Source organism: Cotesia typhae, unplaced genomic scaffold (genome assembly GCF_013202065.1).
Source record: "Cotesia typhae breed Kobodo isofemale line unplaced genomic scaffold, CoteBio_Ctyphae contig_23, whole genome shotgun sequence".
NCBI lineage: Eukaryota > Metazoa > Arthropoda > Insecta > Hymenoptera > Braconidae > Cotesia > Cotesia typhae.
The window spans coordinates 268235-280040 of NW_027423729.1; the positions used below are offsets into that span (position 1 = coordinate 268235).

General features: G+C 27.1%; 1 protein-coding gene across 5 annotated transcripts; it reads right to left on the reverse strand.

Annotated features, from left to right (window-relative positions):
• Positions 1-105: 105 nt before the first annotated feature.
• On the reverse strand, positions 106-11623 carry LOC141525075 (excitatory amino acid transporter 1). Of its 5 annotated transcripts, none has more exons than XM_074239397.1 (11): positions 11491-11623; positions 10443-11369; positions 10029-10355; positions 9749-9925; positions 6715-7552; positions 2470-2873; positions 2077-2280; positions 1515-1698; positions 1000-1428; positions 788-922; positions 106-716 (listed from the first exon to the last, which is right to left on the reverse strand). In XM_074239397.1, exons 5-11 carry the CDS (start codon positions 6729-6731, stop codon positions 572-574), a joined length of 1518 nt encoding a protein of 505 aa, XP_074095498.1. In that variant the 5' UTR covers positions 6732-7552; positions 9749-9925; positions 10029-10355; positions 10443-11369; positions 11491-11623; the 3' UTR covers positions 106-571. The 5 variants fall into 5 exon arrangements, with proteins under 5 accessions (XP_074095498.1, XP_074095499.1, XP_074095500.1 ...); XM_074239398.1 differs by having other exon boundaries at positions 6715-6885; positions 7221-7552; positions 9749-10355; XM_074239399.1 differs by having other exon boundaries at positions 6715-6885; positions 9749-10355.
• Positions 11624-11806: the final 183 nt, after the last annotated feature.

Sequence of the window (11806 nt, forward strand, 5' to 3'; positions counted from 1 at the left end):
TATATATATATATATATATATATATATATATATATATATATATATATATATATATATATATATATATATATATCAATAAAATTAAATATCTAAATAATAAATGATTACAAAATAAACCATAACCGAAACAAAAATAAATAATTATTAATAATGATACTGCATCAAAAGTTTGACTGTACTTTCAGTAAAATTCGTTTGTTCGTTGTTGATTGTCTAATGAATAACATTTTCACATATTTTATCAGACAGTAATATCTTAATAAATCAGTCAATCATCGATGATAATAAAAATTATTAAAATAACAATTATAATTATTATAATAATAATAACAATATAATAATGTAGAAAACAAAATGAAACACTCAGGCATCTAGAACACTTAGACGGTGATTAAATTTTAACCAAATCCAAAAAATAACTTACAATAAATTTTTTAATACCTTGATTATCATTTTTACTATAATTAATTATTTTTTATTGTAATTATTATATTTTAATTCCATAAATGGCCGCTTACTTATCTTGGCCAAAAAAAAATATTTATTGTCATGATTTGTTTAACGAATCAGTTCATATCGACGTTGTGTTGTTATCAGAACCATTTTTCCCTTGTACATGATGTGGCAATGCTGCTAGCTCATCTCTACTAAGATAATTAACTATTCCTGCGCCCAATGAATCACCAATAACGTTTACTGATGTTCTAAAACGGTCCCTAAAAAATAAAATGTTATTTTTAACAATTATATTATTTGAGACAATTATTTTGAAATAAAATATATTTACAGTAGCCAGTCGATAGCTATAATTAAAGTAACGTCTTTAGCTGGAAGTCCTACGGTATCAAGCACCATTACCATGGTAACTAGACCCGCTTGGGGTATTCCAGCGGCTCCAATACTCGCAGCAGTTGCAGTAATACTGCAATTTATTTAAATTATCATTTATTCCATAAAAAATTGACTTCTGAATTTTTATTAAAAATAAAAAAAACAAACCTAACGGCAGCAAGTTGTCCAAAAGTTAATGAAATTTCGCGAACTTGTGCAATAAAAATAGCTGCAACAGCTTCATACAAAGCTGTACCGTCCATGTTGATAGTCGCACCGATAGGCATCACAAAACGTGATACTCGAGGGTCAATACCATTCCGCTCTTCTAAGCAGCCGATAGCTACTGGGAGAGTCGCTGAACTTGAAGACGTACCAAATGCCGTAGCAACAGCTTGTGCCATATTAGAAATATATCTTATTGGATTTTTTCTTGTTATTATAAAGAATATTGTGGGTAAAACAATAAAACCGTGGATAACGAGTCCTACTATTACTGTTAAAAAATACATTCCCAGTTGACCTAATATTACATCGAATGATTTCATCTCCAATACTTTTGAAGAGACGAGAAAAAGTACACCAACTGGAGACAGCCTGAAAAAATTTATTCAACTTTGATATAATAATGTAACTTTCAAACTTTTCTATTTTATTAATTTAATTTTCAATTATTGGCTTACCAGATTACCCAGTTTGTTATTATCATCATTGCTGAGGACAATGCTTCAAAAAAGTTTAGCAGCGGCTTTCCGTCAGGCCCCATTTTACCTAAAGTTATTCCAAGAACTGTTGCAAACACTACCAGACCTAATATATTCATTCCTGAAGAATCTTCACTTCCTATTTTCCATGTATTTATGTCGCCTATTTAATCAAATTAATCATTATTATTATTATTATTATTATTATTATTATTATTATTATTATTATTATTATTATTATTATTATTATTATTATTATTATTATTATTATTATTATTATTATTATTATTATTAAATAAATAAATAAATAAAAAAACTATTGTCTAGTGGAAATAAAATAAATTTATAAAGTAAATATGTATTAAACTTAATGAAAATGAAAATATTGAAAAACTACAACATTAAAATTTCAAATATTCTAATATTAAATTCTTGTCTTAATGGTACATTTTACTATTTCATTCTCTTTCAATAAATAAGTGCTCCTTTTTTCAGTTATACTAGAATTATTTTCTTTGACTATTATAATTAATAAAATTACCAGATGGATTATTCGGTTGTCTTGTAAGTACAGTGCGGTACTGAGAAATACAAGCTTGAACTAAATTAGGCGGGAACATATTTCTGACCAAATCCATCAATGTATCAACAGTAGAAACATTTCGAGGACCAACGCCATTATCTTCTGATGAATTATTACTTTTACCATACTTCCCTGGCTGTATAGTGACTACCAGTATAATACCTAATTTTAAAAAAATCAAACTAATAATTATTTATTATTATGCCTTAGAAGAGACAATAAAAATATTTATTTGTGTAATACATGATCGATCAAAAACTATACATAATACTAAAATACTAAATAGATTAGACCAGATATATTATTTATATATAGATTATAAAGTAATGTAAAGAAAGATAAACTACTAACCGAGTATAACAGCGCTAACAGTGGTTATCATGTAATAGGTTATGGCGCGTGCTCCGATTTTACCACTGAGTGATAAATCTAATGAACCGATAGCAGATACCAAGCTGGCAATAATAAGCGGTAGAATCAAACTCTTGAGCATTCTGAGAAACAGTTCACCTACATAGTTGACATACATTATTTCACGTTCGGTCCAACCAGTGCGTGCATTTCTCAGTATCAATCCCATCGCAATGCCACCGACCACACCAGAAATAGTAAGAATAGTCAATGCATTGTGCCGCAGACATGTCGTAATCCTTTCACGTCTATTAAGCGGCCTTTTATTTGGTGACTCACGATAGCAGGATCTCCTCTCTGTGTCTAAGGGCTTTGATTGAGCATCCACTCCCGACAGAGGAGCTCTGTAAATAGACTTACTATTAATTAATTATCAATAACAAATTAATCGAATTAATTAGTCATTTTACTCCTTAAACATTTATATCTATGTCAACATCGGTAATTATATCAGTTCCAGAATTAGATTCAGATTAAGACCAAGACGGTAATTAGATGCGCCAGTTTATTCCCGTGGAGATTAACTCGTCAATTTTCGGTAATGAATGTAACAAGGTAATCACCTTGTGAATATATATACCTTACGTTTGATTAAATTATCTCAAGGAATTCGTCTTCAGACTATTCTCGTGTGTCTTAATTAGATGATTGGACTATTTAAAATTATTCGACCTAAAATAAAAAATTATCACTTTTTTTTTTTTTTTTTTTTTAAGTTCTGAGATTTTTTGATTGAGAAACAACAATATGTTATTTTTTCTTGATGAATTGTTTTTTCATATTAATACAAAAGTTACATAATTCCACATAAATTTAATTGACAAAATTCTAATTTTTAGCCTTGATTTTACTCAACTTTTACATCTCTTTTCATAAAAAAATTAACTATTTATTTTGAAAACATCTCATTGAATAAATAACTTTTAATGATCCTGAATTATTTATTGAAACACTTAACTCTAAATAATAATAAATGTATTTAGTATGCATCTGTTTACTCAACATATCAATAGATAATGAATAGATACTCAAAGTATCGAACAAACAAAATAAATCAATAATTACAATGTCAATACTATTTTTATACCATTTTGACGAGGAGGTAAAAATAGATTTTCTTCAAAAATTTACTATCCAAATTAAAAAAAAAAAAAAAAAAAACTATAATAATTTTTGTTACATAAACTATTTTAAGTGCGTCTGAATAAATGAAGGCAATTAAATGTTATAATTTTTTAATGACGAGATTGAAACGTTTTACGGCACCCGTAGTATTAATAATTGTGAATTAGATGTGTGGGCAATATATCTAACGCTGAAACCACATTCATGCATATACATGTATATATATATATATATATATATATATATATATATATATATATATATATATATATATATATATATATATATATATATAGGGCTCACACACACGTCGATAACAAATTTACCGAGTACTACGTAGATATATGATGTTTACATACATAAACAGGATGTGACGACACGCGAGCAGTGAATCCGTCATTTAAATGTCTTGTATTAACTATTACACGTGTTGGTGCTCGTTTTAACCGGGTGTTTTACTTATGATATATATTTATAAGTATATTCATTCCACGTTTGACATCGCGTAATACAACTTATGAATACACTTTAAAAAAAAAAAAAAAAAAAAAAAAATTAAAATAATAATAAAAGTGTCAGATAGGGATTAAGGAATGCTAAAAAGTTCAATAAGTCAGTGATTTTCTATGCATGGATTATTATTATTTTTTTTTCTGAGTTTTTATAAATAAACTTCTTTTAAATATTCAACTATATTACGTAAAAATGAATACAATGAATAGTATAATAATTAAATAATAATAACAATGATTTTTGCTTAAAGAATACCAGAAAAAAACATTCAATTCTTAGTTTATTCTATTAATGTTAAAATAAGTAATGACTCTGATCTCAATTATTTTTTAATTTGAAATTTTTTGAAGGGGATTCAAAACAATTAAATATTTTTTAATTTATTTTGTTGAAAAGTCAATTGTTTTTAATAATAATAAAAAAAAAAAAAAAAAAATTTAATCGAATTACTTGTTAGTTACTGAGTATACATATTAAACATACTTTATAATTGTAGAGAAGAAAAAATTAGTTGCATAATTTTTTTATATTAAAATAAAATAATGGAGCAATTATAAAACTTCCTTGCAATTACTTTTTTAATAAGTTTAATTATATAGCTTTTGTGTCCTTTCGATAAGTAATAGTTAAAAATATTAAAGAGCGACAAGCATTTGAATGAAAAATGATAATCTTATAAAGAAAAAAAATATTGACATTTTTGTCGGTGAATATCTAGGACAAGCGACAATTTTGACCATGATACATAAAAATGTGTCGAAATCCCTCGCACCTACTTCTTTATCCTTCTTATTGGCTTTTTTTGTTCAAATACAAAGAAAACCGTTGGTGAGTAGTCAATGATTGTTCGGAGGTTGAAGGACAATGTTCAAAAGATTTCCTTAAAATTCTAGATAATCTTTCTTCAAAAAAAAAAAAAAAAAAATGTTAATGTTATAAGTATGGGCTGTTGCCATAGTATACTATATAGATACGTTTTCATAGGTGCAGTGTCTTTGATAGCAAGAGGGGAGCAGAATAAGCCCTTAGAAATTTTTCTGACAACATAATTTCTTTTTGTTACTTCTAATTCTATTTAGCTGCAGAAAAAAGTTTAATCACTATAGTTTTTAATTAATCAAAAGTTTTGTAAATGGGCGGTCGTGAAGCTGTAGACGTCAAGTTAAAAAATAAAGAAAAATAATGTATACTTATTATAAAACTACAACAAAACTTATAATAGCCGTACAGTAGTTAAATAAACTTTAATAGCTTATAGTTAAAGCTCATTATAGTTCCACTTATTTATATTTACTAGAAATAATATTAATTTACTGCATATACAAGAAAACTGTCAATAAAACAATGGTGATAATTTAATTTATAATATTGTAACAAAAAAACGGAACTAAAATTTATTTCCATTTAAAATTCATCAAGTGAGAGCTTTAAAAAAAATTTATCGTTTTATAAATAAATAACAAATATATATCCCTTATGCAACAGTTGCGTAAATAATACAAAGTAAATGTAATTAAATTTCATTGGTGTAAACCATAAATAAAAAATAAAATCTTTGAATTTATTTATAAAACAAATTTACATTAACGGTTTATTATTCTTTGCGGTATTGAATAATCATTGTCTCTATTATAATTTTAAATTAATTAATTTAAATATACAACTAATTATTTTTTAATTTAGTATTTGACATTTTAATTTTTGTAATCAAAAAATGACTTTTTATAATAATTTATTCTGTATAAAATCAAACGAGCAATTATTTAATTTTTTTTTTAAGCTTATTACTTATTTTAGTCTTTTATTATTCACTATTATTACTATAAAGGTCGTGGGTTACAAAACCTTACTCTAACATATTGTAATTAATCACCAAATTATTGTAATTTTCTTTCACTTTATTGATACATTATGAAATGATTAATTACCCAAGATATATTTCCTGTATCATTCATTCATATAATACATTTATATATGTATACATATATATATATATATATATATATATATATATAGACTGAGGATCTCCCGCGTATTTCATAATGTCATTATTTCAAATCGGATTAAACGCGCATAAAGAAAATAAAGGAGAAGCAGAAGACGACCAAGAAGAAGGAGGGCAATAGTTATGGATTAATGCAATTGAGACATTTAGACTTGACAATTGACCGAATGTCAAAGATAAAGAGACCAATAATAGACCGAGACTAAAGAATGCCTCTGTAGTAGATATTTGTTTATTTTTAGAATTTTTAAATCAACAAATAAAGTATTAAATTGAAAAATGTTTTTAATTACTTTTTTGAAAATTAAATTTTTATCAAATCGAATTTAAAAAATTAAGATTAATTATTTATCAAGAATAAAAATGTTTAATAGCAAATTTATTTAATTTTATTTTACTTTAAGAATATATATTTAGAAAAAAATTTAATAAGAAACAGAGCTATTAAATTTAATGTACATTATCTAATTATTTTCTTCTTTATATCTATTGAAAGTCATAATTTGTAAAATAATTAAAAATAAATAAAAACATATACTTACAATTCAGAAGCTTCCATCTTCAGTAGTACAGACGCTACGGTTTCGGTGTCGGTGGGGTCACTTCTGCCCGTTCACATGGACCTCGCTTCCGGTGAGGCGGAAGTGAAGAGTGACTACAAGAGGAGGCAGCAAACGTTCCCCAAGGGGGCCGAATAGAAGTGGACCGAGTCACTTGCCAAGCAAAAAGAAAATTATACGCGTAAAATAACTTTTGCTGTCGGGTTTCAATCGTTTAGTTTTATTTTCTATTAATTTTTAGAATTTTAATTAAGTCAGTCTACAAATAATTATTAAAAAAAAAAAAAAAAAAAAAAAAAAAAAAAAAACAGACAACTTTCACCACTCCCTACACTGATACTATACCGACAATAGTTGAGTGTAAAAATAATAAATAACCCGCAAAATCCTGGTCAATATCAAGAGAGGATGTGTGCTGATGGGGCTTTAAATCTATACCACCTTGAGTGGTACAATTAGATATATAATACAGCTAGACTTGTACATACACTGTTATACTATATTATCTGGGTATGTGTGATCCCCCTACGACAATCCCTTCCTGCCTCGGTATCGGGCTATCATAATGTCACAAATACTCGTATCGGTGATGATACTACTCGTATAGTATAGTACTACTGTTGAATCATTAGTCGCCCGGGCCCTGTGGTAATACTGATGCTACTGGTACTGTAACTACTGCCTGATGCTGTTTAGACGCTGCAACTGCTACTATTCCTCCTGGTTAGTCTTCATTGTTACGATCACTCGCTACGAATTAACAACAATCAGAGTGCCGACACACTGTCATTATTATCCGCTTTAATTTTTATTGATACTCCTGATTAACACCAACAATGATATTTAAATATTATTTTCCTTTTTTTTATAACTCAATTTATTTTACATTCCAGTTATTATTTATTCATTTATTATTATTATTATTATTATTATTATTATTATTATTATTATTATTATTTTATTTTATATTTAAGAAGACTATGTTTCTATTTTTTTATGATTTACTTTTCAGAGATTTTTATATTATCCTAATTAAAGTAAAAAATGTATCGTCAACTTTTTTTTTTGTTTTTTTTTTTTTTTTTAACTACTATTTACATAGCAGAGTATACTTGAAAAATAAAAAAATCAGCGGTAAAAAATTCTTTATGCCTACTCAAAAAGTTTTTATTCGTTTCAGTACCCTATATTTTTATTCTGAAAATTAAATTACGCAAGTTAAACAAAAAGTTATGTATGAATGAATAATTCGGTAGGAACTTATACTGAAATTTATAAACTACTTCAATTATTTCTACCCTGTTTTTTGTTTAAATTATTAACTAAATAAATAAATAAAAAAATCTAGCAAAGTTATCTCATATATTTTTACAGTCTTTTTCGGTGTTATGTATCTTATGATTTTGCTAAAATGTTAATTTGTCAATCGATTTAAGAATTAATGGCACTGATTAATAATTCATACATCCAAAAATACTGAAATAGAATTTAATAAAAAAAAAAAAAAAAAAAAATGACAAAAGAGATTTTTTTGTTTCGAGTAGACTAAAATCTCTCTTTGTTGCGCTTTTTTCTTGAGTTTTACAACTTTAACGGGTAAAATGAAAGCTTTTAAGGTTGAATTTTCACGTAACAGTATTTCCTTTTGAAAAAATTTCAGTTGTTTTAGTCCAATTTACGCGGCTCAATTCAAAATTTTCTACTCATACAAGCTGACTGTGAAAAATAGGATTTCATTTTAATTAAAATGAACTTAACGGGTATATAGAATTACGCAAGCTTTATATTTTATTTCAATCAAGATCCTCGCACAGAATTTTTACTCGCACAATGAACAATCGACTTTACTAATAGAGAGCTTAACTTTTTAGAGCTGCGAGGATTATAAAAAATTGTTTTCAGCAATTGATTTTAAATTTTAATAGCAGGAACTTCATTCAACAAATCTTTTGTTATCAAGAAACTGACCTCGAATCTGGATCGACGATCGATATTTTGTATGCATATGTCAAACAGTAGCGGAAATTGGTACTCTCGTTAAATTGTAGAGACTCTTGAAAAGCTTTTCCGGCTACACTAAAATCCACTTTTGCTAATCAATTCATATCACTTTTTATCATTTAAACTCTAAAAACTGATTTTATTTTATTTATTTTTTATTTTCAATAAATTTTATTGCATTTCGTTGAATTTTTTTTTATAAATTTTCAAATAAAAAATATAATCAAATGTTTGCTAAAATCTATCAAAATTAAAACTATAAACTACAAATTGTTAACTCTAATATAAAAAAAAAATTAAATAACATTTATTATAATAAAAAAAAAAAAATTCTTACGATCAACAATATTATCAGTTTCGTAATATCCCAAGTTATCTCTTAATTCCACTTCATTTAACTCTTCCTGCATACTCGCGTGTCACTATACACTAGTAGAACCCACCCTCATCGTTCTCACTCAGTTAGCGTCCTCCCTCTTTACTGTTTTATTTCCCTCCCTCTATTTATTTTTCTGCCTTCCTATCTATTCCTATCTATTCGTATCTACCTTTTCGAGATTTATTTCCCTCCCTTACATCCTCTCGACATCCTTGCAAACATTCACGGAAAAAGCTTAAATGGACGTGTGTAGTATATGATAAGTATAGAAATCGAGAAGCTTATAAGTGACGGGATATCCTGAATTCTTCAAACCTTGTCTTCGAAGAAATCCACTACACCCTCATTTACCTTGTTTACTTTACTTACTCTTACTTAATACATAGATTAACATATCTTCTAATTTTTTACACCAATTCAGCAATATTCTATCAACCCAGCTAATTTTTATTTATTAACAATCCTTTTTTATAATAATAATTAATGAACAAATAATAACAATTAAAAAATAATAGTATTAATATTAATATTATTGAAAATAAAAATGATCAATTTTTATAAAATATAAAAAATATTGTTTACTATAAATAACGCGTGTCAGGAGGTGTAAAAAATAAGCGTACACAATAAAATTACCTTCGCGCGAGCACGCCACGAACACTTGTGGCGTGAGACTCAAATAGGAGAGACGCGGCCACCCGGTGGTACTGAGTAGTGGAGTTGAGTTGTGTGTAGTCGAGGTGGTGGTAACAACACCGAACTGCTAAAGAGTAGAGAGAGTCCAAGTCTATGTAGATGATACAAATGTAGTTACTGAAAACTAAGTAACTTTACGGTCTACAATCTTCAGATAGTGTGATAACGGGAGATACAGGATCAGTAGAGATTGATAGGAAAAAAAAAATAAACCTTTTACCCTTAATTTTATTTCATGAAAATACTGAACACTGTCGGCCAGTAGTAAAGTCATCAGGATGTCACATGAGAAAAATCACTCTAACTTTATTAGATGAGTGTATGTACTCTTTGATGTAACGCTAAACCACTTTTTGTCTCTTTATCGTCATGACTCTTTTGTTTTCTTTGTCAGGTTACGTATCGACCCTCTGAACGATTCATCCAAAGGGCTAATTACCGGATATTAAAAGCAAGGTTCAAGATTTTCCGTGACATCGTTTTTTTTTTTTCATCAGAAATTCGTTTTATTGAAATCTGATTAGCACAAGTTTTCATTTAATGGATTCTGCAAAATAAATATGACTTAAAATTTATTTTTGGAGTGAAAAAATTGGAAAGTTATTTTTTATGAATTAAAATTATTACGCAATACCTTATTTTCTCGAGTGTAATGAATAGCTGACTACGTAAAGATGATAGTATTTAACTAACTTAATTAAAAATGTGTCAATAGAAGTGAAACGCTATTATAAACGTAATTCTTGTCTCCTTAAATTTGTATCAGTTTTAACGAGTAGGAGCTCACATATTTCCGGCATCACCGATATTCTTTCAATCTTGTATAATAATAAAAGTCAACTTCTATTATCAAGTGAACAATGTATCTACAAAAAATTTTCCAACTAAATATATCTATCCATGTTCTAATATGAACTGAGATTACATTTTATTTTATGCAATCAAGTAGATTAAGAAAAAAATTAATCTTATATTTTAATAATAATTATCTTGGCTCATCGATGGCAGTACTAGATCCAGAAGAGTAAAAAATAGTATAGAGGGAATAAGGATCTCTTGAGATATCTGTCGTTCCAATAGTGCAGTAGTAGTATAGAGTTTGTACGCAACAAGCGGTAGCTTGATGTATCCATGGCAACGCGCATCCCTACGAGCATTTTTCTACCTTACATTTGTATTTAGACGCATTTTCTTCCAGGATTCTTTATTTCTTCTCTTTAAAATCCGTGTAGATGATATTATTCACAATCCTCTCTTATTTTTTAATTATTATCGGACTTTTTCTTCATTTCTTTTCACTGTCTTTATTTCTTTTTTTTTTCTTGATAATTAAAATAAATAATGGAACTTGACGACTTTTAAATACCAATTACGGAAATTTATTATATGAGTAAATTTAATAAGTTTAAAAATTTAGTCAATAAATAAGTTTGCATAAACTTTTTTTTAAATGTAATGACTGTAAGAAGAAACAATTTTATTCATGGTTTTTTCTTCAATAGAATATAAGTTCACAGTAACACAGTGCGATTGTTTGAATTCATTTGAAAAATAAAAGTTTCTAAAAAGATAATAAAAAAAAAAAAAAAAAAAAAAAAAAAAAAAAGGTTTTTTTTTTATTGTTTTCAGAATTAATTCAGAAATTTTATTTAAAAAAAAAAATCTTAGTGTGTCAAATTTACCAGCATGTCATTCAAAAATCTAAGTGCAGGATTCTATTCACGTAACAAATATATGTATAATGATAAAACAGACACGCGCATTCACTTATGGGATCAATAATCTCATCATTTGCAAACGCATCGATGGCGGTTGTCCTGGTGCTACTCTTGATTATTTCATCTATATAAAAGTATATAGCGCTATTTTGTACACATGTAAAAAGAGCAATGAATGATTGATTTATTACATGTATATCTGATCTTCTATGACATATATTCCTATATAAGTGATATATATTATTCAATGTATTAGAAAATCAATTTAACTGATTAAAAG